General features: G+C 41.3%; 1 protein-coding gene across 1 annotated transcript; it reads left to right on the top strand.

The window, feature by feature from the left end:
* The first annotated feature begins 1,429 nt into the window (after window positions 1–1,429).
* On the top strand, window positions 1,430–26,820 carry UGT8 (UDP glycosyltransferase 8). The gene is made up of 5 exons (XM_035539058.2): window positions 1,430–2,253; window positions 20,753–20,895; window positions 23,056–23,132; window positions 24,627–24,846; window positions 26,457–26,820. Exons 1-5 carry the CDS (start codon window positions 1,432–1,434, stop codon window positions 26,818–26,820), a joined length of 1,626 nt encoding a protein of 541 aa, XP_035394951.1. The 5' UTR covers window positions 1,430–1,431.
* The last annotated feature ends 444 nt before the right edge of the window (window positions 26,821–27,264 follow it).

Here is a 27,264-nt window from a genome sequence, read left to right as displayed (position 1 = left end):
AAAGGACACCGTAACAGACTCCTGTTTCCACATAGATTTGGTTTGGCATGAGAAAAGAGCAGATTGTTGGCTTGTCCTCGATTCCCTGTACTAAGAGGGTTAATGTGACTGAGGGGCATTCTGACATGCCCTCTCCATGCTTTTCATATGCTTTGTTTTCATCTGGCTTTATTCACCAAAACACAAGGAAAATTCTTTTCCCATTCCCTTGAAGCCTGCTACTGTCAAGAACTGCCTTTAAAGTGACGCTGTTGTTTTTGGTGTAGACTAGAGTTCATGCCTGAGTATCTGTGCAAGTGCCGATTAAAGCAGCTGGAGAGTCCAGCACTTGTAGAAGTGCTTCAGTGGAGGTTGATGTGGATGTTCGTGTATGTGGTATAATTCCCTTTATTTCATTTGTTCTCATACACAGAGTGCAATTTTTGAGAGATTAAAGTAGTCATGTTGGTTCTTATTGGTAACATTTCCCTGCCAGATTTCGATTTTCCCTCCCAATGTGGCTGATCAGTGTTATACTAACAAAGAAAAACATTGCCTGAATTTCCATGTCCTTTTAGAGGAAAAACCTATCTTCTTAATTCTTATTAGCTTATATGAAAATAAAACAGCAGAAAATGCCATCCTTAAATCAGAATGGAAGCCCGAAGGCTGTGGGCGCCCATCAGAAGCACTTGCAGCAGAAGTGCTCATAACCATGTCAACAGTAGAGGGGTGTCGGTCTCAGTACAGTGAACACAAACTAAAAAGTAAGAATTGTCATATTAGAAGTTCCAGTTGAGGGTGTGAGACTGAAATGTGTCTGTAAAAGTGTTATATCCTATGCTGAAAGGAATAATAAATGACGCATTCATCCTTTGGATCTGATGTGTGAATAAATGAGGAATTCTAGCCTTTGGGTCTTCGCGTGTGGTGTCTTTCAGGAATACTTAATTCGCTCGGTATATTATGATGACAGTAATGCAGTTGTGATTTTAAATATAATCCCAAACGTAGCAGGATCTGGCTTTCTGAGCTGACTACAAGATCTTGTAGCTGTTGGATTGCATATATAATTCAGAAGCAACATGCGCAGTATCTCTGTGGAGGGTACCAACCTCATTGTCTGTGTCGGTTCTCCTGCCATGTAGTGCAGGTGCCCTGTTGATGTCTGTGCTGGAAGAAGTCTCATCTACTCTCTGTTCAAGATGGAAAGGGAGGAAGGGGGAAAAAAGCAGACCTTGCTGGAAAAAGAGCACTACCAAATGTATTCTGAAGCCTAGCGGCTCTGTTCTTCTCCCTTGACTGTTGCAAAGATATTTTCGAGATAGGGAGATGTGATTAGCTTTCATGGATCTACTGAGTTATATTACATAACTTTTTTTTCCCCTAATTCCCAGGTAATGTACCAACCTGTTTTCTGTTGATGTAATGCTTCTATTTTTTGTTTCAGCTATGAAGCCGTACACTCCAGCTTTCATCCTCCTGTGGAGCACTGTTGGGATAGCAAGGGCTGCCAAAATCGTTGTTGTGCCGCCAATTATGTTTGAAAGCCATCTTTATATTTTTAAGACTCTGGCCTCAGCCTTGCATGACCAAGGTCACCAGACAGTGTTTCTCCTCTCTGAGGGCAGAGAGATTCCTCCATCTAATCACTATAGATTTCAGCGCTACCCAGGGATCTTTAACAGCAGCACCTCGGATGACTTTCTCCAGTCCAAGATGAGGAGTATCTTCTCTGGGAGACTGACGGCCCTGGAACTGTTCGATATCCTGGACCACTATTCCAAGAACTGTGACATGATTGTTGGCAACCAAAACCTCATGCGTACCCTGAAACAGGAAAAATTTGACCTGCTCCTGGTAGATCCCAATGAGATGTGTGGATTTGTTATAGCTCACCTTTTAGGGGTTAAGTACGCCGTCTTTTCCACTGGCCTGTGGTATCCAGCAGAAGTGGGTGCTCCAGCTCCCCTCTCTTACGTTCCAGAGTTTAACTCGCTACTCACAGATCACATGAACTTATTTGAGAGGATTAAAAATACTGTTGTGTATCTTATTTCAAGATTCGGAGTCAGCTTTTTGGTTCTGCCAAAATATGAAAGGATAATGCAGAAATATAAGGTTATGCCAGAAAGGTCCATGTATGACTTGGTTCATGGATCCAGCCTGTGGATGCTTTGTACTGATGTAGCACTGGAGTTTCCAAGACCCACGCTACCAAATGTTGTTTATGTGGGAGGAATCCTAACCAAACCGGCCAGCCCGCTGCCAGAAGTAAGGTTTGCTGAGCTTTACAGTAATTCCTGTGGTATCTGGTTTACCTCATATGATGAGTGGCGGTTCTAAGCAATGAATTTTAAAAGGGATCAGTATCTTGATGTTTTAAAGCTCATTTTGTTGTTTCTCAGAGGAAATATACCCCTGAAGTAGTTGGAAGTGGCTTGGGGCGGGGGGAGAAACTGAGATGCGAGCTCATCAAAATTAGTCTTTTGTAATTGCAGGAGGTATTTTTCTTTGGAGTTAAGTGCTTAATAATAGAGGAAAGGAAAAGGCAGTACACAGTAACTTGAAAATTACTTCTAAATTCTAACCAAGTGTGCGTTAAAATAGAAGAATGAACAGGTGAAGAAACTTACGCTTAAATAAGCCCCTTAATAAGTTATACCATCTTTAATTTCATGGTATTAGTGTTTTTATGGAAAGTTTGCTTCCTTTGGTTTGATAGGTAAAAATGTCTTTAAAACTAGCTGTATAGATGTGTGAAGAAACTATAAAGTTGAACAAATGGAGATGATGTGAGTTGACTTAGGAGGCACCAGTGCTATATTCAGATAAAAAAAAAAAAAAATCTTACAGTATTCTTATTTGCCATCAGGTAATGAACTTCAGACTGAAATAGTAATAGTGGATGGATAGATTCCAGAAATCCTGGCTGCACAGATTAATAATTAAGCTTGGTTAATACAGTGTACCATGTGGTCTTGATACCTGATAGCTGAGAATGCCTTTGTTCAGCAACACAATAGTGAGTGTGACAGGCAGAACAAAATTTCACAGAAGATCATGTCATTTGCACTTACTATTTATCTGTACATAAACAAATAGATCTTGATTTGGAGTTGATTAATAATAGACACTTCTGGCTGGGCAATAGGTAGGTAGATCTGCACCACTCACTGATTTGCTTCCGAAAATGACTAATTCGGCCTTTGCTTTTTGCATGAGAACTTTCAGGCCTACTTTTCATCTGTTTTTCCCCCGACGATTGGTCTTGGAGGGCTTGTTTTCTCTTCTTTACGCTTCCTGTTCTGACTTAGCAGTACCTTTTTTCACCAGCTTAGGAAAGCATCAGACAGTTCTGCTGCAGGATCTGGAACACTGTACCAATTCCCTTATCTTTTTTTTCCCTGCTCAGCTACCATTGTGTTTGAGCACTTGCTGAGCTTTCTGAACATGCAGGAGCTTGTCTGATAGTATGCTACGATCCAATGCATCTTCCCAGAAATTCAAAAGTGGGCAGACTTTGTGTAGTTTTGGCACAGATTAGGGCATTCCTGTAGGTAGCCTAACTTGCAGGTGAGCTAAGTCTTCTGGCTTTTTTTCTAATTTGCTGGAAACAGAAGTGCTGAGGTACTAACAGCACTGTTCTCCTGTTCTTACCCAAGCCATCAGAGTGGTTCCAAAGAGTGTTTATCAATATGGTGATAGGCATGATTTATATATATATAAAAATATATATATATAAATTTTTTTTGAAGGTGATTAAAAAAAGGTGAACTCTCAAATGGGGATTTGGGAGTAAGATGGCTGCTGCAGATTCCTACTCGGAGCCATTTTTGAAAGGTCTGCTGCTTTAGGATAATTCTAGGCCTCCATTTAGGGCACTGTCTCTACCCATATCTCTTTGTATTGCAACAGGAGGAGGATACAATTGTCTTCTATTGTTGTTTTTTGGAGAACAAATTTAGGTTAGGGAACATCATATTTTGCATGGTTTTCATTTGATGGGTCCCCATAACACGTAGCCTGTTATTTGTATTAGTGAACAAAACAGTGCTTCTTTAACAAGCTCTTCCTTAATGTATAGCTATGTGTTTAGAAGGTGTCTAACTAGTCAGCACACAGACATCCTGAGATAGCAGACTAAAGGTGGTCTTGTGCTGTCTAAACAAAGTTCAACCATGCTCACTCCAGGACGGCCTTTCTGACTGGATTGAATTTCAGCTGTTCATTTTCCAAACTGATATTTTATTTTTCTGTAAGAAGAAAAATGTCTGTTTTGTTGCATGATAAATTTGGGTGCTATGTCATCATTGTCTTTTATGGTCTCTTTGGATTGGTCTTCAGGGTAGAAAAATTAACTGTCCCCAAAGCAAGCAGAAATTTTCTCTTCTATAAAATGAGATGGAAGAATATGAAAAGAACAGTTTTACTTTGCTGTTTTACTATAGGGTTATACCTATGTTTGTATAAAAATGCATGTTTATATACATACATGTCTATACACACATACAAACATATACATGTATATATGTTTTTAAACCTTCTTAAATTGCTTCTGTATACTTCCTAAATTTGCTATGGAACCATGAATGTTGCTATGAAATGTTGTGATGGGAGAAGATGGAACCGTAAGTATAGTCTTCAGTGTAATCAGGCTGCCAGTGACCTTGAGGTAGACCTATAGGTAGCGTATGTATTGGCAAATATTTATTGCAGTGGGGTTAAAGAAGGAAAAACAAACACAAAAGGAAACTGTGATTATTTGTGAACTGAGACATTTTTTGCTGCCTTTTCAGTTCTACTGGGCAATTCATTCTTATATTAAGTGTGGGCTTTGATTAAATATGAAAGTGAGAGCATTTATCTCTTATCATATCGCTTATCCACGTCTATGCTGCTATGCATAATTCCACTTCCTGTGGCACATATTGTAGGTAAATTGGGCAATCGGATTCATTTTCTAGATAAAATTCACATCTGTCACTGTACTCTGGCAGATGAAAAGTGGATGGCTGGTGCTGTGACTGCTTTCAGCTGCTGCCCTGTCCTGGGCTGGAGCCCTCACTGAAATGGCTTCTGCAGCTTTCTGCCTCGTGCCTGAGGGTGAGGCGGCCACGGAGCTGCCTCAGCAGTGGTGGCTGGGATGGAAGGAGCACTGGGTGACAGGGCTGCCCCTGCCCAGAGGCCGTGGCTGCTGGCCTCAGGAGGATTGGGGGCTGCCCAGAGGCCAGGGCCTGCCTCAGGAGGGCTGGAGGTGGCTGCTTGGTGCAGGCGTGGTCTGCTGGAGGAGGCATGGGGGCAGCTGCTGGCTGTAGCGGCAGCCCGCTGTTTGTGTAACAGAGAGGGGGAGACCTGACTCTTGCTTTGCTCTGTTTAATCTATGCTAATACTTTTGACTCAAGGCTGTGGAAGGGTTTTGTAAATCCCCCAGCTGCTCCTGTGTACTGCATGCTGGCTCTGTTTGTGGAGTACTCGTGGTGTACATAAGCTAGATGTATTTTGGAGGATGCTAAACTGGAAGCTTAACCTGTATAGCGGGTTAGGCTGGCCCTCAGCAGAGAGGTGCTCTGGCACGAGGTGACTGAAATTTACAACAGTGACACACTTCCTCCTCTGTTCTTCTGGTCTTTGCTGCAGGTAGATTAAGCTTGGGTTAGGCACAATGCTCCCTATAGTTAGAGGTCGTCTTCTGTGGTGGCTACAGAGCTGTTCTCACTGGTAAAAGTGCATGGATTTCAGCAGTGCTTCTTGCATGAGTGCTGTGCTCTGTGGAAGATGAGAAGACAGTTCATGTGGCTGCTCTTGTTACCCATAAATGAATAGAAACTTACATATGTATGGCAAAGAGTCCAGGGTTTGTACAGGTAACTGCAAAAATACTGCATTTTGAATTGTTTAGAGGGGTAGGCTTGCCATAAAAGGCCAAAAGCTGGAGACAGACTCTAAGTATCAATCTCTAAGGTCATCGCTGACTTAAAATACTAAGTGTATGGTGTTACCTGTATTTTCTGGTTAGCTGGCAATGGCAGCTAGAAAGAAAAAGGCTCCTCCGCCACCTCCTTGTAACACTTCTCCAGAGGGCTCCTGTTAAGCTGGGTGAAACTGGAGTTTTGAAGTAACGCATGTTTTAAGAAACAATGGGGAAACCTCTACTGTGGCATTGGTATCTTGTGAGTAGGTTGTTAGGTAGTTAGGCATTAATCAGCCTGATAAGATACCTCCTTGAATAAGGGTAGAAACCCGATGGCTCTTCTAAGCAGCAGCGTCAGGAAATACCAACTGCGTAGTCAGGGAGGAGCAAAGGGCACTGAAAATGAGGAGGGAACTGTGCTGCAAGAAAAGAAGGTAAACATTATTTTGAAAGACTTGTTTAGATCAAACAGTTGTCTATATGGGTGTGTTGGGGCATAGATTGGATCCCACAGTTTGGATACAGTTGTATGTGAGATCATCTGTATTAGCATTTGTCAAACACATCACCGAAAGTAAAATCATGCATACTGTCTGACATGCAAATTGGGCTTTTCTTTCTTCATACCTGCACAGCTTTTAAAGCCTATTAACTACTTTTGTAATATCCTGCTTTCCTTCAGTGCTGATCTTGAGGCACATCTTTTGGACTGAATGCCACTTATTATTGCTATGAAAAGAGAAACAAACGTCAGTTTGCTTTTTAATTCTCTTCTACCTGAGTAAATTTACGCTGCAAAGGAGGATGCTCACATTTCAGAAGTAAAAGCTATCCTTTCAGCCATAGTTGTCATCAAATAGTAATTAATTTATTTGCTCCTCCCTGTAGATCTCTTATCTAATCTTGCTACTGTATTCATCTAGATCTAGGTAACAAATTGGTGGCTTTGAAATGTCTTTATTAAAAAGTTTTTTTTCAGTCTTGCAGACAGTTGTCTGTTTAGACTGGTGTTAGTTGACTTGTCTTTACAGTTTGGTGGAAGAATAAGGAGACATTTCTTAGATCAGATTTTTATTTCATTCACATTAAGGACAATTTCTTTACAGCTTGCTCTTGCAAACTGTAGCATTAGATTTTTAGCACATTGCTAGTACCATTTTTTTATTTTTTGTTTTAAAGGACTGGGAAAATAGTTCTTACGGAGCTACTTTTGACAATAAATATCTGACAATGTGAATCAGTTCTAGAGCTCTTTTAAAATGCACGTGATGTATCAGCTGGGGAGGCAAAAAGTCTTATGAGGGTGATGGGCCACTGTGTGAATTCTGTACTGTACCATATAATCACGTATTCTGTACCTTAAATATATTTCCACATACAGCTTCATCACCACTGACAGTTGATCTTTTGCTACACAAGGAAGTACATAATCTGAGCTCCTTAGGTCCAGTCATCAGAAATAAAAATTGCTTTTTTTCACTGTCATCTCCAGTCTTAAATGCCGCAGTATTGCTGGGTTGATGAACCACATCTATTCCAGCTGTAGTGTTGCATTTCAAATTTGGGAAGAAATGTGACTCAGCATGTACCTAGACAGTAAGAGAGCGGGAAGAGGGTGCCGTGATGATTTCAGAAGTCAGGTCGGTATCTCCAGTAAAACTTTGGAAGGAGGTCCTCTGAGTGTATAAGCTGGTGTCCCGCACTCTGAGGGGCAAACACTGAACCTCTTCAAGAGGTTGGGAATGGAATTCCTCATTCCTGGCCTTCAGCAGTCCTGTGCTTGCATCAAAAAGCAAGTTGTCTTGGTTTGTGGTCTTGGTTTGTGGATAGTCATATAATGTGTTGTTTTTTTTAGCTAAATCATTGCATGTACTGGGAATGGAGAATTCAAGAATTCAATTGAATTTGGTGTGGGTGTTGTATAGGTCAAATGATGAAAATTAAAAGTAGCAGAAGGTATTTTACTATTTCCTTCATTTTTTTAAAAAAGTTAATATAAGCTATTACTGTAAACAGGTTTTCTGATTTTAGAATAGTCTTGCTCATTTTCATGTTGAAGTGCACAAATCAACAAAATTAATTCACTTTGCTAATCTTCAGTGCTTTAATGGTGAGTGTCAGTTGCAAGTTTTTAAGGCTAAGCTGTATGTAGGACAAATAATGAGCTAGTTTTATTTCCATGATTGTCTCTCCGGCATACTATAATTTCTAATATCATGGAGAAACAAAAGGTAAGATCTTATTTCCAAATGCATGTTTTTTTCTCTTGTATTTGGTACATGTATCAGCTTGAACAGTGTTTGAATAGTTAGGGATGTGTTCAGGGCTGACATTCAAGAGCAGCAAGCCTAATTAATAATGTTATTGATTTAAAAAAAAAAAATTGTAATCAAGCCAACTTTTCTTGTCAGATGTCCTAGTTGCTTAAAGGTTATTTAGGTAGAGTGGATACCTTGTGTTTGGCTGATACGCTGCTTGGGTGTTTATTGATCCTGTTGCTGGTTATAGCTTTAGGTGGCAGCCATCCTTCACAGCAGTGAAGTGTCTGAGTGTGGCAGGGTCACCTGGAAGGGATCGGTGACTTGTGAGGAAGAACAGGACGGGATGGGTGTGGGAGGAGAAGTCCCCACCACTGTCACCCGTGGTTTCATTGCCCCAATGTTTTTAGCAGCTGAGAGTAGGTAGTACACAACCTCTTCAGCAATGTGGTTTCAAGTGCCTTTTCTCTGACATTTTGAAGAGTGCTAGGAAAATTGATAACACCTCTTAAGCTTCTAACAACGCATCCATCTGCCGAATAATGCTGTTCTCATTACAAACTTGCCTTTGAGGGAGTCGTAGCTTAGGGGAACCGATTAATGTTCGACTAAAACTTGGTGTACAGTAACCTTTTTCATTGTATAGTAAATTTACTGAACAATGGACAAATGTCCTGAAATAATTAAGGCTTTCATTACCTGGCTGAGTAATCCTGTCAGTGAACTCTCTTCCTCCTTTCTCCAGGGAGATGAACCAAAGCTGCAAATAATTCTCCTTGGACAACCCCCCCACTTTTGGGGAAGACTGTCCAAATGACCTTGCTTAGCCAGGGGCAGGATAAGCAGTCCCTGACTAAAGATGACAAAGCATTGATTTGTACCTCACCCAAATCAGAATCGTTTTGGGTCACAAAAACATGTCAAAATGAAGTTTTGTCATTGCTAACCTCTGCAATCAAACATTAACTGCCCCTGCTGCTTTGCTGCCAGTTTCTGCAGCTTGGTTGTGCCTGACCGGGTTTTCTCAGGCTGTGCTCTGTGCCTGCCACAAACAATCCTGGGCTTGGGAGGTGGACGTGGGGGGGACCCAGGAGCTGCCCCAGTTTATGGCCCCATGGTTGTACCCGCTGGGGTGTCCACGTGCATGGAGAGACTTGGTGAGGATTTATGAAAGGCTAGAGATGATGGCTTCAGCACGGACTCAGAAGCCGGCTGTTTTTATGCCTGTTAAAGAAGAGGTCATGACTGTCCTGTTAAAAACGTGTGTTTTATATAATATATGTGTGTGTATATACACATACGTATTTTAATAAACAGAGAAGGGAGGAGAGAGAAAAGCTTTTCAACCTGAACAAGAAATGAGTAACAATTTGTCATTATCCAAATCAAAGCTGCTGGTTAGTTAGATCTCCTGCCATCCACAGAGTACAGGTGTTGTACTGGAGCAGTGAAGGACAAAATTGCCTGCCTAAATGACTTTATAATTTGGATTTATGGAAGAGGTTATAGGACAGTAGCTGTAACACAGAGGTCCAGGTTTAAAATTCATCTTCTCTTCAATTTTCTTGTTACTGTAGTTCTGGAAGTTCAATTTGACCGAGTGTTCTGGAGGTGGAAAGTGTAAAGGTGGTGTAAGTAGAAGCATTTCTCTGTACTTAAAGCTGTCTTTCTAAAAACAACCAACAAAATAATCCCCACGGAGTTTAACTTGTTCTTTCTGCTATATATGCAACTACTGAAATGGTAGGATTGACAAAATGTTGGTTTGCGTTTAATAAACCTAAGTCTGTCTGGGCATGCTTACAAGTTATATGAGGGGGCTGCGTGCTAAGGAATGTGCAGATTTTATTTTTGAAGAGATTAGTGCTTCTGTGATAGTGCCAACAGTATTTTTGATTTGAATGCTGGAGGTGAGGATACCTTTATTGTACCCTTTACCAGTATGCAACCATCTTAACCTCTCTTGAAGGGCAAGCTTCTTGTTTTCAATTGCCTTCCATTCCTTTGCAAAGCAAGGTTGCTTTCCCAGGGTGTTTGCCAAAGGTCCGGTGAGTAATGGATTTTTGATGAAGAGTGTGGCATCAGGGAAGCACTTGCGCAGCAGTTTTCTGGTTGACCTTTAGTTTTGGGTAGACCGTGTTCTTGGAGGCTTCACTGGATACACCTGTAACTCTAGAGAGGGCTGAGATGCAGGACAAAAGACAGGCTTGTGGTGCTGTGTTTTGTACCTGTGTTTGGAGTCTGAAATTAATTCGTTTTCAAAGTTAAAAGGACTTAAACATTCTTCTGGTATTGGACTGTAAATGGGCAAAGGTCAGGGACAATAAAATGCAACCCTCCAGACATTGAAAAGTTTCACGAGGTTTTAAAAACATTTTTTTCAATGCATTTTTGATGAGGCAAACATATGGTGTATACCAAATAATTAGTGAGAAACGGTAGAAAACACTGGATCTGTTTCTCAGCAAGGCTGAATCTGTGCCTAATATTATTAAAGAAGCACTTTGTTATCAACAGCATTCTTGGGTGATTTGTGCCAACAGCACACTCACCGCTGCTTGGAGACCTCGTAGAAAACAGCTCAAATGTTACATTTGCTTTGTGGCTGAGTGCGTTAGTGTGGCTTACAGATGGCTTTAACCAGCAATAAAATAGAGGAATTTAGTCTGCTATAATCTGGATATGCATTTTTTATGCGTAAATTATTGGTTTGGGGATTGCCTTATTCATTGCTGATATGAACAAATAATGTTAAAATCAACTGGAGGGACTTTTGCTTACAGTGGGTCTCATTAATAGATGGAAGTTGATCAGCTGCTTAATGGTATGTGATGCAGGTCAGCCAATGTCAGTGTATCTGGGGAAGAGGGGATACATAGCTTGTTGAGAGTTTTAAAAAAAAATGTGACCCTTTGTTTCATTTTCAAAATTTCAGTTTGAATTCATACAGCATGAAGAATCAAGGGAGAGAAGGGAGGGGACAGACCAGAAACAGTAAGTTTAGTTACAAGATCCCCATAGAGAAGTGGGTGATCGACAGCAGCTTGTACCTGAGGAAGGAGAACAAATAATCTGCAGTGAATTGAGATGCAATTAATTGAGAGGCAAGTGGTGGGGTGGGAAGGATCATGTCCTGGTTGGGAGCAGCAAGGCTGGTGTTCACTAACTGGTGCCTGATAATACAAACGCTGTCCTGATACAGTGGAGCCAGCACGCTTGCTGTGCGGTCATTGCTTTTAAAATGCAGGAAGGCTGTTGGCCAAAAAATAACCTTCATCATGTCGTGCGGATGAGCCGATGCAGAGGGTTTGGCTGAGCCAGCAGGCAGCTGGCGGTGTTGAGTCAGGGAGGTGCAGGCTGTCCTTTGCTCACTGCAGGCAGAAGCTCATGGCTGTGTCTCATGTCCTTTGCTTGTCACAGCAGATATTGCCATCAGGTATAAGCTGACTTGCAAGCTCATGGCAAGTCAATACAAATGTCAAACTTTGCCCAAAGTGATGGTGTTGCTCTGGCTTTGCTGTGGGCAGATGTTATTTTTATAGCTTTCAGGTAATATGATAGGACCCTGTTTGCTCAGTGATATTAAAGGTCATACAATTGCATATTAATGGCCTTTAACTGCCTGTGCTGAAGCAATGTTTTAAAATAAAATTTGAAATGAAGTTAAAATGTATTAATACAATATTTAAATATCTCACATGAGAGAAGTACGCTTCGCTGGGTTAGAAACTGGCTGGATAGCCGGGCCCAGAGAGTTGTGGTGAATGGAGTCAAATCTGGTTGGAGGCTGGTCACAAGTGGTGTCCCCCAGGGCTCGGTACTGGGGCCGGTCCTCTTTAATATCTTTATCGATGATCTGGATGAGGGCGTCCAGTGCACCCTCAGTAAGTTTGCAGATGACACCAAGCTAAGTGCGTGTGTCGATCTGCTCGAGGGCAGGAAGGCTCTGCAGGAGAATCTGGATAGGCTGGAGCGATGGGCTGAGGTCAACTGTATGAAGTTCAACAAGGCCAAGTGCCGGGTCCTGCACCTGGGGCGCAACAACCCCAAGCAGAGCTACAGGCTGGGAGATGAGTGGCTGGAAAGCTGCCTGGCAGAGAAGGACCTGGGAGTATTGGTTGATAGTCGGCTGAATATGAGCCAGCAGTGTGCTCAGGTGGCCAAGAAGGCCAACAGCATCCTGGCCTGTATAAGAAGCAGTGTGGCCAGCAGGACTAGGGAAGTGATTGTCCCCCTGTACTCGGCTCTGGTGAGGCCGCACCTCGAGTACTGTGTTCAGTTTTGGGCCCCTCGCTACAGGAAGGACATGGACGTGCTCGAGCGAGTCCAGAGAAGGGCGACCAAGCTGGTGAGGGGTCTGGAGAACAAGTCTTACGAGGAGCGGCTGAGGGAGCTGGGGTTGTTCAGCCTGGAGAAGAGGAGGCTCAGGGGCGACCTTATCGCTCTCTACAGGTACCTTAAAGGAGGCTGTAGAGAGGTGGGGGTTGGTCTGTTCTCCCACGTGCCTGGTGACAGGACGAGGGGGAATGGGCTCAAGTTGCGACAGGGGAGTTTTAGGTTGGATGTTAGGAAGTACTTCTTTACCGAAAGGGTTATTAAGCATTGGAACAGGCTGCCCAGGGAGGTGGTGGAGTCGCCATCCCTGGAGGTCTTTAAAAGACGTTTAGATGTAGAGCTTAGTGATATGGTTTAGTGGAGTACTTAGTGTTAGGTCGGAGGTTGGACTCGATGATCTTGAGGTCTCTTCCAACCTAGAAATCTGTGTCTGTGTCTTAAAAAAGTGCTATTTAGAAGATGCTAAAAAAGTTAGGCCACCAAAAAACATTCTGTGTACCTTTCTGTTCATTTCTCAGTATCTTGCTTCTAAAGATCACTTCATGTGGCTATTTTATTTATTTATTTTCAAATAGATCTGGTTTTGTCTACCCTGAGCAGCGTTTTGCAGCAGGAGCTGTATAGCATGCCTGTGCTCCCCGCTGGAGAGTGGTGGTTCGCAACCATATTCAAAGAACAGACACTTGTGCTATCACACATTTGAATCGAGCAGCTGAACAGGGGAAGCTTCAGATATTAAACCCGGTTATGTTTGTATTTGTATACTTTGTTTATCTGAAGCAAAGCTCAGTATTAGGCACTGCTGGTTACTGCCAGCTGGGTCCTCACTCTATAGTCACAGCTGTGCATTTAGCAGCTAAGCCTGCTAAGAATAGCTAATCAGAAAACCAAACAGAACAAAGCTCGCATAGTGGGCTTGGCACAATAACATTCCTGTCTGAGAATGGTAAAAAGATTTTTATTTTATTTATTCCCCCATCCCCTGTCCTGCCTATAGAACAGCATAGATCAATAAGTGCTTATTCTCCCTATACAAGCACAGGGAAGCTTTAAGGAAAAGAGCAATGTACATGCAAAACCCTTCACTCTTCATAACGTCATGTCGTACAGGGATGGTTGCACACAGGCAGCTGAACTCAGAAAAGAGAACATGGCAAGGTCGTAGTATCTGTGCCTGTGCTAAGCTCTGACAGCAATAAATATTGCCAACGCTGAAAAAGAAGCAGCCTGTGCGCAGTGCATGTGATGAGCTCGAGGAGTGCTCTGAAGGTAAACGTGGGACTTCTGAAGGGACGAATCGGGCATGAGGCCAGCCAGTTCCTGTCAGCTCCCTTCCTAGAGAAGGGAGGAGCAGGAAGGCACTGTGACTGGCTGCTTTTGCCTGGGCTGTGTAAGTGCTGTTCCCTCTGTGAAACCCACGAGCGTGTTTAGCTACCACCTTAAAAGGGATCAGAAAGCACACCTGGTGTGGGGTGGTGTTGAACATGAGTTGGTACCTCCTTGGGACTCGGACTGCCAGGATCAGGCAGTCAGTGTATGTGAAACTAGGGATATGACTCAACTGGCAGGTAGTTTCAAAAGAAAGTTTATTATTTCAGTCCTTTACTTCTGTAGTAGTTTACCCAAAGAGTATGCATGTGCATGGACATTAACATGAAAGTAGACAAGGGCCTGACAGGGTTTGCCCCAGCATTATAAGTGGGACACTGTTAAATGTTTCATACCTTAGCATGCATGGATTTTAATCACTTCAGTTAAAATAGTAAGTAATGAATGGATTTACTAGATGATGATGTTTTGTTGGGGTTATAATATATAAAGCTATAATTGGATGAAAACCAAAAATTCAGTTAGAAAATTTAGTTCAAAAGTCTCCCCAGAAACTGGGCAGCTGCTACAGTAGATGACTTAACAGGTTTTTGGTTCTTCTTGGGGGCTGACCTCTTGCTCGCTCATGCTGCCTCTAGCAAAGAGGTGGGGATGGACGAGAGGAAGAGAGGTGCTGAGGCAGGTACCCCCAGTTCTCCTTCGGGCCAGCCTCTGCTGAGAAAGCCTGGGGGAACAACCTCCCTCACTCAAGGGGGTTTTGTGAATCTCTCCCCAATTTTAGGCTTTTCAGGTGTGCTTTTCATAAAATTTCAGGGGAATCCCAGAATGCACCTGTGTGTCTAAGTTAACACTTCATTAACATCAGCTTCTCTTCTGTGTAACTTTACTAAAAAAAAAAAAATAATCTTCAGCTGGAAGTTGCATAAGTGCCTGATTTAAGTTTTTGGAAGCTCAATTCAGAATTGACTACCTTTTTCTGAGAACCTTGCTGTCAGGTACTTCACGGTTTTGGGGTTTCAGCTATTTAGGTTTTGATTCCTATTTTGGAAGGGGGGAAACCAAGTCTGTGCTTTTTAGTGTCTGGTTTTTCAAGTGTGCAGGGTAGCCTCAGTGAAGGAAATGTCTGCAGTTGCTTGCTGTGCTAGGATGTAAAGTAACTGAGGCAAGAGGTTTTCCTTCTGTGCAACAAAACCGGAAAATACTTCTATCTGAAGAAAAAAAATGGGCAAGGACCCTACAACAGTCACTGGAAAAGTTAGTTTGTCTTTACCACATCTATGTAAAGCTTGAATTAACTGTAAAAGCCGAAGATGCATCTGTGTTCAGCTGAAGTCGGAAGAAAAGGTTGAAGAAGGCTCAATAATACAGCTCTTTATGTAATAACCCCCTGCCCCAGACCTTTACTGTCGGTTTAGACCTCAGAAGTTGTAATTTCAGTTCTTAATCATCTTTCCCTTGCATTGAAAAAAAAAAATCATGCTGAATTTACAGCAAATCTGAACGTCATTTAAACTGGGCAAATTGAAGTAGCTTTCATGCTGCAAATGAGAAGTGTAAAATGCTGCCCAAACAAGGAACGCTTTATTTTTCTTAAACAAAGGTGGGTCTAATGACTCATTCTGGCTCAGTTTTCATATGGTGTGTAATTGAATCAGGAAGACAGCGTGTGCTGGAGGACAAAAATGTAAGTGGATTTAGCTAAATTCGTACTGGGTAAGCCTTGATCTCTATGCAAGCTTTTAGTTTCATAGACAGTTTTAGGAGTTCATACAGTGCCAGTTGGAGTGGTGATTTCAGTTGTTTTCTAGTGAAAGTCAGTGCTTTTTTTTTTTGAGGCTACCTGTCTCCCGAGCTCAATAACTGCAACCTAATTCAATATGTGCCTTTTTCTCTCCAGCTGAGCGCCAAGCTGGTTTCTCTGGTTTCTGTTCTGATGTGGGAGATTTCTTGACACGTAGTTGGAGCGCTAGGGCTAATGTGGTCTAAGTCAGTAACAGGTAGGAAGGTGACTACAGACTAGAGTGGCTAGATATGTTGAAATTTTAGGCAAAAAAGAAGTCCTGTTGCATCACTGTGTTTTCTTCTGTGACTCAGGTTTTGCAAGATTAGAGAAAAACAAAAGTTTTGGGCTGCTAATCCTTCATCATAGTTCCTGCTGCATGCTTCATAAAGTAAATATGAAGAACGTATCTGCACAAATTTAGTACGTAGCTATAGTAATGAGAATGGCCTCTTCCATGTGCCAAGATCAGAATCTGCTTTTTATCTACTGTATCGCTTCCATACCGTGTAGGGCACACAAAGAATAGGGGAAGAAAATACTGAGCCTTTGTACTACCGCCCAGCTAATGTAGCAGGACATGCAGATTTATTTTGCAACCAAAGATCTACAAACACCACGCACTTGGATTCAGTTCTGCTAGAACTTTATCTTAGAAAATCTGTAGTGAAAACTGTCTTGAGAAATAGTTATAGAGAGTTAAAGGAACCTGTGAGAAAGAGAATCCTTCAGGTCACTAACTCTGGTGGCTTTACCAGGAGGGGATATCAGTTCCCTCATCCTTCATTTCCTCCTTTTTACCTGACTCTTGCAGTTTTAGCAATGCTTAGTGATCCCATTTAATTAATGCTGTGTTCTGCCAGAAATTATACAAATATATGCAAGGAGAACCGTTGTTCTGGCAAGTCTGCAGTTCATTTTCTGCAGCTCCTGCACCGTGCTGATTTCCAGCACCCCTCTGGGGAAGCAGCTTGGAAAGGGGCTACATATCAGAAGGCAGACAAGCAATTCCTCTTGCTAGCAGCATGAATTAAAGCTTAAGGAAAACTTGAACAAATCTGAGTGAAAGAAGATCCTTTCAGTTGATGTCAAAGTACGACAAACTGAGTTGAAAGTCTTTGGATCCTTTGTAGGATGCCGCAGAGCAGTTTTGCCCCTGTAAAATTCTGTGTTGTAGAAAACCTGAGGACGAATTCAAATTCCTGTGCTTTTGATTTGGGTCGAGCAGGCATGCATCATGCTCCTCTGGTCTGGAAGCCCACTGTAGCCATGTAGGCTGTTCCTCTGAGCTGAGTCCCCTGCCAGTTGTGCTTGCATTTATCAGTAACACCCCTGTAGGATCCGAGTTGGTCTGCACCTGCCCACCTCAAAGCATGGCAAAGCCCGTTTCACCTGTCCCTTCAAAATGCTGCAATTCACACAAAATTAACCAATTCTGTTAATTTTTATAAGCTTACTTAAAGCAGTAAACACTTGTTCTGTTGGAGCCTGATGGCAGGTTCTTTTCTCGCCTGACATGATTTTAAGTTTCTCAGTGGAAAGACTGTTTTCGTAATGTTTATATATTTATTGCATGCTATGTCCTGTTGAACCAGAGATGTGTTTCAAAGGGAAGGGTTACAAAAATTTGGCCATGAAGTGAGTCATAATAACATAAAGCAGGTTGTTTTATTACTGTTGCACAGTAATAAAATGCAAAAGCCTGTTTGTAGGGTGACTCTAATGCCACGGTACGGCGTAGTCTTTTTTTCTTCCTACATTATTCAATACTTATTAAGTACTGAGAATTGTAATTCTATTAGCTGTGTTACAGACATGGGGCTTTTCAAATGCTGTTTTAGAAATGCCATTACAAGGAAATACTTCACACGTCCTCGCTGTATGCGTAATGACATATAATTCTAATTATATGAGTGGATCACAGTTGTGGAGTCTCCTGGAATTTCTAATTAGGCACAAAGGAATTTCTAATTAGGCACAAAGGAGCAGAAGCGGTGGCCTTGGGAGCCATATCTGAGCTGGAATGGGCTGATCCCTAGTAGAAACCCCATGTCTGACCAAGTGTAAGTAATGATAGGAATTTCTGATGCTGAATGAGAAATACTTGAGCAGTAGTGCTGGGTACTGTGTTTTTATCTTTTTAAAGCAAACACATTTCCAGCTGGACTTGAGCTTGGAAGGGGTGATGCTTGACTATCAACCAGGTCTCCTGAACCCCTCTTCTCTCCAGGGCTGTATCTCACTTTTTTTTTTCCAAGCAGCTTCCTGAAGAGGCCAAAACTGGCTCTCTTGAAGTCCAGGAGATCCTGTTATTGCCTTCCTTGTCCTCTCAGTGTCCTGAACAGCTAACTCCATCTCACAGTCACTGCAGCCGAGGCTGCCCTGACCTTCACGCTCCTGTCCAGTTCCTCCTTGTCTGTAAGGATGAGGTCTGATGGAGTGTCTCCCCTCACTGGCTTCTTGAGCCTGTCAGGAAGTTGTCAGCAAGGCACAGGAGTTACCTCCAGGTTTCAGCAGGTATCGGTGTGTGTTAAGTCCCCTGTGAAGACCAAGGAACCTCAAGAGATTCCTTCCAGTTGTCCGAAGCAAACCTCACACTTCTTCCTCGTAGACCCTGCAGTCCGTGCTGCTCTGCTAACCCTCGTCTGCCAGCTCCCTGCGGGCTCATCGTCTGTCCCAGGCAGAACTCCGCACCTTCAGAAACACCAAGGTTATCTTTGGCATGCTGTGGGGCACTTCTGGAGTGCCAGGGGACACCAGGTTTTAGGGCTTTACGAGACCGGGGGGCTTGCAATGCATCATCACAGCAAATTTATGTGGGCTTTGTTATGTGCATTGCTGCCTTCCAAAGGAAGGACCGGTTTAAATTTAAGCTGATAGTAGCTGGGGAGCTTATCAGCAGATCTAATTTGTATTTTGTCTTATATTTTCAATGCCACAAGGAACTCCAGCTCAAAAGATTAGTCATACTAAAAGCACATCCTAGGAAATAAATTGCAACCTGCCTACCAAAGGGTTCCTAGCAAAGGGAATGCAGGGTACGCAGGGGCTGGGAGACAAGCGAGCCTAAAACAGTCCACCTCATAATAGGTGACTTCAACTCCTGGAATATAACTTGATGAAATATTACAAACGGGCACAGATATGTCTTTTAGAGCATAGTAGGCAATTGCTTTTCAGAAAAGTTTATCTTGGAGCCCGCAAAAGTGGATTTTTTTTAGCTTTAAAGAACAGATAGGAAATAGCTCAAGATGTAAGTAGTTGAACCGTTACGCGACTATAATATAATTACCTTTGGAGCATGCCTTAGGTCCTTAAATAAAATTCAAGGACAAACTTTAAATCACAAAACCGGTTGGAAACTTCTGTGCCAGAAGCGTAGCCGATAATAAATGATTCAGCTTTGAGGCAGGTCACAGACACTTCCCTCCCTCTCCTTTCCCTTCTTCCCCCTCCCTCTGCGGACAAAGGAAAAAAAATAGAAAAGAAGGGGCACTGGAAGAGGATGAAGAAAAATGAAGAACCATGGATTCTAGAGAAAATGGAAATCCCTTTTTTCACTGCATAACTGGGCTAGTGTACAATCCCAGTCTGATGTGCAGTTCTTTGTTGCGCCTGCTAGTTTTTGTGGTTTCGCACCCAGATACGACAGTGCAGCGTTGCCCTATTACTGTCTGGCCCACTATTTATTACCGGGACAAGAGGCACATTGTGAACCAAGTGCTTAATTTTCCTTTTACTCATTTCCTATTGCTTTATTGGTGCTGAGCAGGCTTATGTTTAGTTTGGATGAGACTAGGATTAAACCATATCCTGGGAAAAATAAGATATATTCTTTGTCAGACTGACATATCTGTAGGTCAGTGGTATAATTTTTTTAGTTTCCACTGTGAACAGTTCTATTAGAAACAGAAATTGAATTGGTTTTGACAAGCAAAGGGTACACTGGACCTTTTTTTGCACCCCCCCTTCTTTTTTTTCCTGAAGCCCAATGTCATTGTTCTTGTGTTGGAGACTTGTTTAGCTTGCAGCTCTGCTCCATCTACTACACTAAGATGGTTTTTCCTCTGACTCTGCAGAGCTCTGCCGTCCCCATGGTGTTAGGTAGTCGCATCTGCTGGTTTGCATTTTCATCAGTTACATAAACCCTGCTTCCACAAAGTCAGCCCCGGGGTTCAGATTTTGTCGTTTCCTGTGTAACTTAACTGTGCTTGCCTGAAGCAGTAGCTGCGGGTGAATTACCTGTGCCTGGACCAGCGCAGCGTGGTTTTAGTGCAGCAAAACCCCGGGCCCTTGAGGTGCCCAGCAGGATTTGGGCTGGATTGTGGGTAAGCGTACCAGCCCTGAAGTGTCTTGTGCCAGTTCAGGCTACCTCTATGGCTTGTTGGTTGCTTCAAACCCAGGGAAAATTTCACCTGTAATTTCTGCGGTGACCAAGGTCACTTGGATGTGCCAGGCCATGGCTGCTCCTCGCCACTTCAAACCTCTGCCCTCGTGCCAGATGGGCACTGTAACTTGCTTCTGAGTTGATGTGTGGGTGGAGGCGACAGTGCTCCATGGGATCCATTCATCACCCAGAAGCCTGCCACCAACACTGCTGCAGTCCTCTCTTGCTTTTCCTCTCTTCGGGCCAGGGGCTGGAGCACTGTGATGCCTGCAGGTGCCTTTTGAAGGCCCTGGGTTCTGTCAAGTTGTGTTCTATTATTTTTCTATAAATTAAAAAATAACCTCTCACTGTCTTTAAGGACAGAGGTCAAACAATTGAGTCCCTGACTTCATGTTTTTACTGTGTTTTGCACCCAGGCTGATACTACAAGATCTATTTATATTTTGCTGTGTTAAAATGCAGAGTGTTTTTCTTTTTTTTTTTTTTTTTACTTGTATGTCAACTGGTAAGAAATTGTCTCCGAAGTTAGTTGTTAATATGGAAGCTAAAACAAACCTGGCAGAATTTTGATGTTCATAGCCTATGCCTTGTATTCTGAGTCATTGTACTTTGTAATTTCCAAAATGTTTGACTTTTGAAACTTGCCTTATGAAGTAACCAGGGACCAACAAATGATTGTGCTAAGCAATGCTTATTTAATCTGTTTCTGTTTATTTAGTTGGTAAACACCTGTGCTTCTACAGTGCTCAATACAAATTTTGCTTTAACAGGATCTCCAGACATGGGTGAATGGTGCTAATGAAAATGGCTTTGTCCTTGTCTCATTTGGAGCTGGAGTGAAATATCTGTCAGAAGACATAGCAAATAAGTTAGCAGATGCGCTGGGAAGACTGCCTCAGAGAGTTATTTGGAGGTAAGTGTGATGACAGATGTACTTGGGGTAATTTGAAGCACAGTCACTTCCTATTGTGCCATCTTTAGAGTTGTATCTGAGGCAGAATCTGAAATTCAGGCAGTCTGGGTGGCACAGAGGACCTGACTCTTTTGAAAGATGGTCTATATAGAAATGCTGTATTCCCCTGGTAACAAGCAAGAGCAACAATTTTGTGGCAGGATAAGGCATAGGTTATATACGCCTGTGCTGAGTTCATATCCTAGAAGGACTGGGGACAGCAAAAAGAGTTTCTGAGGTTATAACATTTGTGACATGCTCTCATCACTTCTGATAAAGAAAGCCCTGTAGGGAGTGAGAATGACATTCTGCTGATACAATCTTAGGAAGGAAGGATTCAAGGCTTGCTCCCCCTGCCAACCTTCCTACTTTCTTTTCCTCCCCCCCTATCCTCTGAAAACAGGGACTTTCAAAATTGCTCCTTTTATTTGTCTTTCTCTGTGAGAAATCAGAGGAAGAAAAATCTGCAGAAGTAAGAATCAGTAAGATTTTTTGGCTGTAAAAACATCTTGAGCAGCTCCTTAAACTTAATGTAGAAATGCAGGATCAACTGTCCTTAGCCAGCTGTTTCACGTGTAACATCACTCTGGAGTGTAATTTGGAGGAATACATGTGAGCCATTGGCTTCCAAGTAACACTTCATCAGGTCAATGGTTTGTCTGCTGTTCTTGCTGAACTTTCAGAGTTGTATTAGCAGTCTGTGCAACATTTTTCCCCCAGTTCTCCCATCTCTTCTTCTGTTTTTATCATCTATTGTCTGTTGAGGGGCTTTTTGGATAAAGAAACCTAATGCTGTTTCTTTCCAGCATGATTCATGCGATGGGAAGATGTCTCTGGGACTAGGTGCAAGACATGGCCTTTGGGAGAGCTGAGCAAGTGGCTTTCTGTCAGATCTGTGGGAATTTGAGATCCATAATTGGACACCTAAATATGAAATTTAGTCCAATTTCAGTCAGTGTTTCTTCTGCTCTTCAGATTGTTCATCTAGGATCTGTGTTGGAAGCAGGTAGTTTTTGTACTAGGCATTCCTGAGAATAGGAAAGGTAGTACTGTTTGTAACTCTGAAGTCAGGATGCCAAATCAAGGAAATCTTTGCAGTTCTTTATATTCTTCTGCTTATGTGATACTAGTTAGAGCCAAAACCAGTAATGTGGTTTATTTGCTTTTACATAAGGTCAGGAATTTGCCTTTTTCTAACATATGTCTTTCTAAATAGTTTATATATTTTATATGGTTCAAGTAATTGGGAATTTGTAGGTGATTCTCTATGAAGTTATAGTTCTAATGCTGTCTAATAACCAGGAGAATTTTTAAGTCTTCTGATGGAGCTGTCAAACTAAAAAATTCTCTAGTCACTGTTAATTTATTTCCCCCTCTTTATTTTGTTTAGAATATATTTAATTTACATATAAACTGTATATGATGTGTAAATCAGTTTGAGGATGTATTCTGTTCATAAAACTTTTCCAACGACCTTAGGTGACCAAGACATTTCCATTAGATTTCAGGCAGGTGAGCAAGTAACAGAAATGCACCTTAATCTAATCGCAATTTTTTTTTTTACCAATAGCTTCTTGCCTCATAAACTGAGCTGTCACCCTTTCCTTTCCATGTAGTATTAATTTCTCTTAAAATGAGATGGTGTCGATTCTTAAAAGCTATAAGAAACAGGCTAACTGAAAGGGAGTGCCTTGTGTTAATGATAATAGGGCTTATTTTTGTGCTGATGGGATGTTCTCAGTGGAGTTATGTAGTGCTAATCAGTGTTGTTAGTAAAGTAACGAACTTGGAGCCACAGAGGGGTTATAAAACCTTCTGTCAGTCACCATGGTAAGTTGTATACGTTTTTAGAAATAACTGCATTGCCATTATGTAAATAGAAAACATTGAATTTTGAACCAGGCTGTAAGGAAATGGAATGATGAAAAAACATTTTGAAGTTATTAGTTATTAATTATATAGTATTTTGGTTGAGGCTATTTTAATGGTAAGTAAACGGTATCTCTGTGTAACTAGAAATGTGCTCAGCTCTCATGGATCATTTGGTTTGATTCTCTGCTTAGAGTTTATCAATTTTCGAGGTTTTGATAACTTAGCTTCAATTTGATTTTATTGTTTTAGGTTTTCAGGAAACAAACCAAGAAATCTAGGCAACAATACAAAACTTATAGAATGGTTACCACAAAACGACCTTCTTGGTGAGTATCTGTAACGATGACACTTTGATTATTCTCACTCAAGTTCAGTTTGCTCTTCCAACAACCAACAACATTCTACTGAATTAGTCATTGTAATACAAGTCACAGAGCAAGAATACAGAATTCACACAAGATGATGAAATGAAACACCTTTCAGATGTTACTTCTCTTTACCTGGTATCAACTTCATTTTTTTCTTTGGTCAATTGAGTAGCAAAAGCATAGTTATTCCAAAGCCTATTTAGCTTAATAATAGGAGCATTTGCTAGGCATAATCTTGTACGCAATCTATGCAGTTCAAAATAAAAAATAATCATAAAGGATAAGTAGGAGTTCTCTAGAATCTGCTGTTTTAGGTAACTGATGACTAACTACTAATTTCTCGGTTATGAGGAAGTGTGGTATGGTCTTCACTGGTCTCTTCATGAAAGAATCATCAAACCAGACATTGAAAATTTGTTCACATCACACCAAAAGAAGTCTTCAGACTCTGAACATACTGATATACGTTTATTATTGATATTAATTAGAAAAAAATATATATATTTCTCCAATGAAATATTTAAGAGTAATTTGGAATGTGTTGCAAGCTAATAATAACCTTTCTGTTTAACTATCCTGAGATATTCTGAGTTCTCAGATGCAGAGCTAAAGCTTGATATTCTTTCATCTTTTGGTAAACTTTGTTAGTGTGTATGTATTTACTTTTTCTTTCCCTTCTTCCTTTGTTGAAATGTAGCTGAATATTTTGGATCCTAGGGACTGCAGAATGCTTAGTGTTGTCTCTGGGATGCCTATTTGTGTTTGCAAAATAACTCCTGTACTACGATGAGTGCTGATGAATGCATTAAGAATGTGTGCGCGTTAATGTACGTGCATGTCAACCGGAGTATTTATCATAATGTAGTGATTAGGCAAATGACTTCTAAACCAGGTAGATTTGTTTTGGTTACTAAATTGCTCTGAAGCAGTCTCATTTTTCCATTGCGTAGTAGTAGTATTTTGCTGTCATTATTGTCGTATCTTGCTAGCCTCAAGTAAGGCATGTGAAGCTTTAGAGAGAATGCAACATGAGTTGTCCTGTCATTAAATAGCTTGTATTTCATATGAACGATGAGGAAAAATGCTCTCTCCCTGGTTCATTCCTAATGCTAAATAGGTAAATAACAGTTGTAGTCACCAACTGCAGTTACTCAGGAGTAGACAGTGTATTAATTAATCCGTTAGTAATTTTACACAACTTGTATACATGAGAATTTTTTTTGCCTTGGCCATTTCCTCTCGATTTGTATATAAGGAAATAATCTAATGCATGCAAAATTTCTGCAGAGTGAGTTTAAGTGGAGGGGAACTTCAGAACAAATTGGATTCATTCTACCTTCCTGAATTGGAGTCATAGGAACGCAGTGATAAATGTGTTGTACCATTTGCTTCGAAAACTTTACCTTAAGGAGATGTAAAAGTTTCTTTTCTTCATGCCTCTTCTATTTTCAGGTCACCCTAACATTAAAGCTTTCCTTAGTCATGGCGGTTTGAACAGCATTTTTGAAACCATGTACCATGGGGTCCCAGTGGTGGGAATTCCCCTTTTCGGAGACCATTATGATACTATGACCAGAGTGCAGGCCAAAGGCATGGGAATATTGTTGAACTGGAAGACTGTCACTGAGAGTGAATTGTATGAAGCACTAGTAAAAGTTATTAATGATCCCAGGTATGGAATGAGTGATTGTTTCTTGCTTTTGTTGTAAGTTACTGTTACAGGTTAGATATGTATATGCAGAGCCTTCATGCAAGGGGAAAAGTTTGTGTTGGGACTTAATAGTGTGTACAGCTTGGGCAAGTCTTTGGATAGTTGTCCCCATTTCACAAGATTACTTAACTGAATGTGTTCCTGTATAGATGCCAAGCTCACTAATCAGCATACCAAAACTCAGTTGTCTTGCTTTTCTGTGGTTGTGACAGATGCCATGGGAAGGACAGCAAGGTTATAGAAACACACCTGGCCTGACTAGCTTCTTGTTGTAGACCAACACCTCTTTTTGTGTCTTGATTTATGCCACAATAACGTATTTGTCTGTTATGCTCCCTAGGGAGGCTTGTGGGAAAATATACCTATATGATTGTCAGGTCACGTGTTTGGTTTGTAGCTGAAATGTAGAGGTACTCAAAAAAGTGGCTATTCTAAAGTCCCATGACTTTTTTAAAAAAAAAAAAAAAAAAGACAAAACCAAAACCCAAAACTCTGTCTTCTGGCCAGTAATATGTGTTGGGGTCATGGGGGCCGTTTGTTAGAACACTATCATTGCAACAAATTATTACGAATGAGGGCTCCAGCCTTCCTGTAACTTTTCTTTGTCATTCAGGTGGAATAAATACAAGCTCATGAACTGGGTTTTGTAACCATTTTTAATCCCGTCAAATCAATTTGCTCAGTAATATTAAAGTATGAGGACAGTCAATTTACAATCTTTTAAATACAGACTATCTCTGGATTAAAAAAAGTGATGTTTTAGCTGTTTGCTTCTTGTATTAAATTAATAGACATTTTTAGAGTATAGTGAAGACAATGTTTCTTGCTCTCATGGGAGCAAAGTTTTTAAGCAGCACTTGCCTTGGAAAAGGAGAAATCTGTATGAAATGAGCTCGTTAGCAGTAGAATCTCAGTGAAGGGGAGTGTTGCTGAAGTCATCTTGGTAGCATCAGTTGCCTTGGCTTTTTCTTGTATAATTACCCCTAGTATAAAGGCAAGTCCTGCACAAATAACTCGTCGACCCTGCAGCAGTGGGAAGGGAAGGAATTTGATGTGATCAGCTTCTGGGGGCAGCCCATTATGAAAAATCAGTTTTAGGCTGAACTCAAGACCTAAGAGGAATTCTAGACCCAAACCAAGATTCTCACTTTGTTCTGTTTCCTTATTAATACAGTTGCACAATAGCACTAGGAAGCGGTGTGTTAGGGTATGTTGCCACTTTGAGTGGGAAGGGCAAATACGTTCATCTGAGATTAGACAGGATTCCCGTCTGTCAGCAGGTCAGTTTGGTTCTTCATCACTTCTACAGGCCTGTTGCAGAAGGGTGGATTTCAACCTGGCTCATTCATGGGTCTGTATTTTTAGTAATTCTTTGTCTATGAGCTGTAAAGAGTGATGCAGAGAGGTCATCCCTTGTGTATATTCCTCTGAATGTGGGTTGTTGTGAGAGTCCTGCAGTAAACGACATGCTTTGGCCTCTAGAGTATATTTACGTGTTTACAGGCTTGCATTGCTCAGAGCGCTGGCTGTGCTTTTTACCTTGTTCCATTTTCTTTGTTTCTTTCACACAGCTACAGGCAACGGGCCCAGAGGCTGTCTGAAATTCACAAAGACCAACCCGGTCATCCTGTTAACCGGACTGTGTACTGGATTAACTATATCCTCCGTCACAACGGAGCGCAACATCTACGTGCCGCTGTTTACAGCATCTCTTTCTATCAGTATTTCTTACTGGATATTGCCTTTGTTGTACTAGTGGGTGCTGCCTTATTTTATTATGTTTTGGCCAGGCTAACAAAATTTATCTGCAAAAAAAGCAAACATCTTTGGTCAAATGATGAACATAGCACTGTTAATGGACATTACCAGAATGGGATACCAAATGGCAAGTATAGAAGAAATGGCCACATGAAGCATGAAAAAAAGGTGAAATGATCCAACCATCCCATGTAAAGTAGTAATGAATCAGACCAGTAATCAAATTTTATTGCTGTAACTTAGTCTAACAACTACTTAAAACATCAATAAGCAGTTCTAACACTCCCCTACAGTATGTAATATTACGTGACAAAATTCTATGGAACTAAAAGTCTTTTTTTAAAAAAAAAAAAAGAAAGAAAAGCAAGCACAACCTAAAATAGAAGATAATTTATTCTTAATACTGATGCAGAGAGGTTATTTTGGCACTGAAGTTTTTAGAAGCCTTAATTCTCTAAAGTTATATGATGATTGTATTTATGAATTTTCAGTTTTTAAAAGCTAAATGTGTGTCCCAAATGAGGAAAGGTTTCTTTTTATTTGCAGAGTTTTTTCCTTTTATTTTTTTATTATTTTAATATATCCATCTTTTAGCAGAGAGAACTTAGTGCTAGCTGTGTT

This window comes from Cygnus atratus, chromosome 4, assembly GCF_013377495.2.
Source record: "Cygnus atratus isolate AKBS03 ecotype Queensland, Australia chromosome 4, CAtr_DNAZoo_HiC_assembly, whole genome shotgun sequence".
Taxonomy (NCBI): Eukaryota; Metazoa; Chordata; class Aves; order Anseriformes; family Anatidae; genus Cygnus; species Cygnus atratus.
The sequence above is the reverse complement of the archived record's forward strand: the minus strand, read 5'-3'. Positions and strand labels throughout refer to the sequence as shown.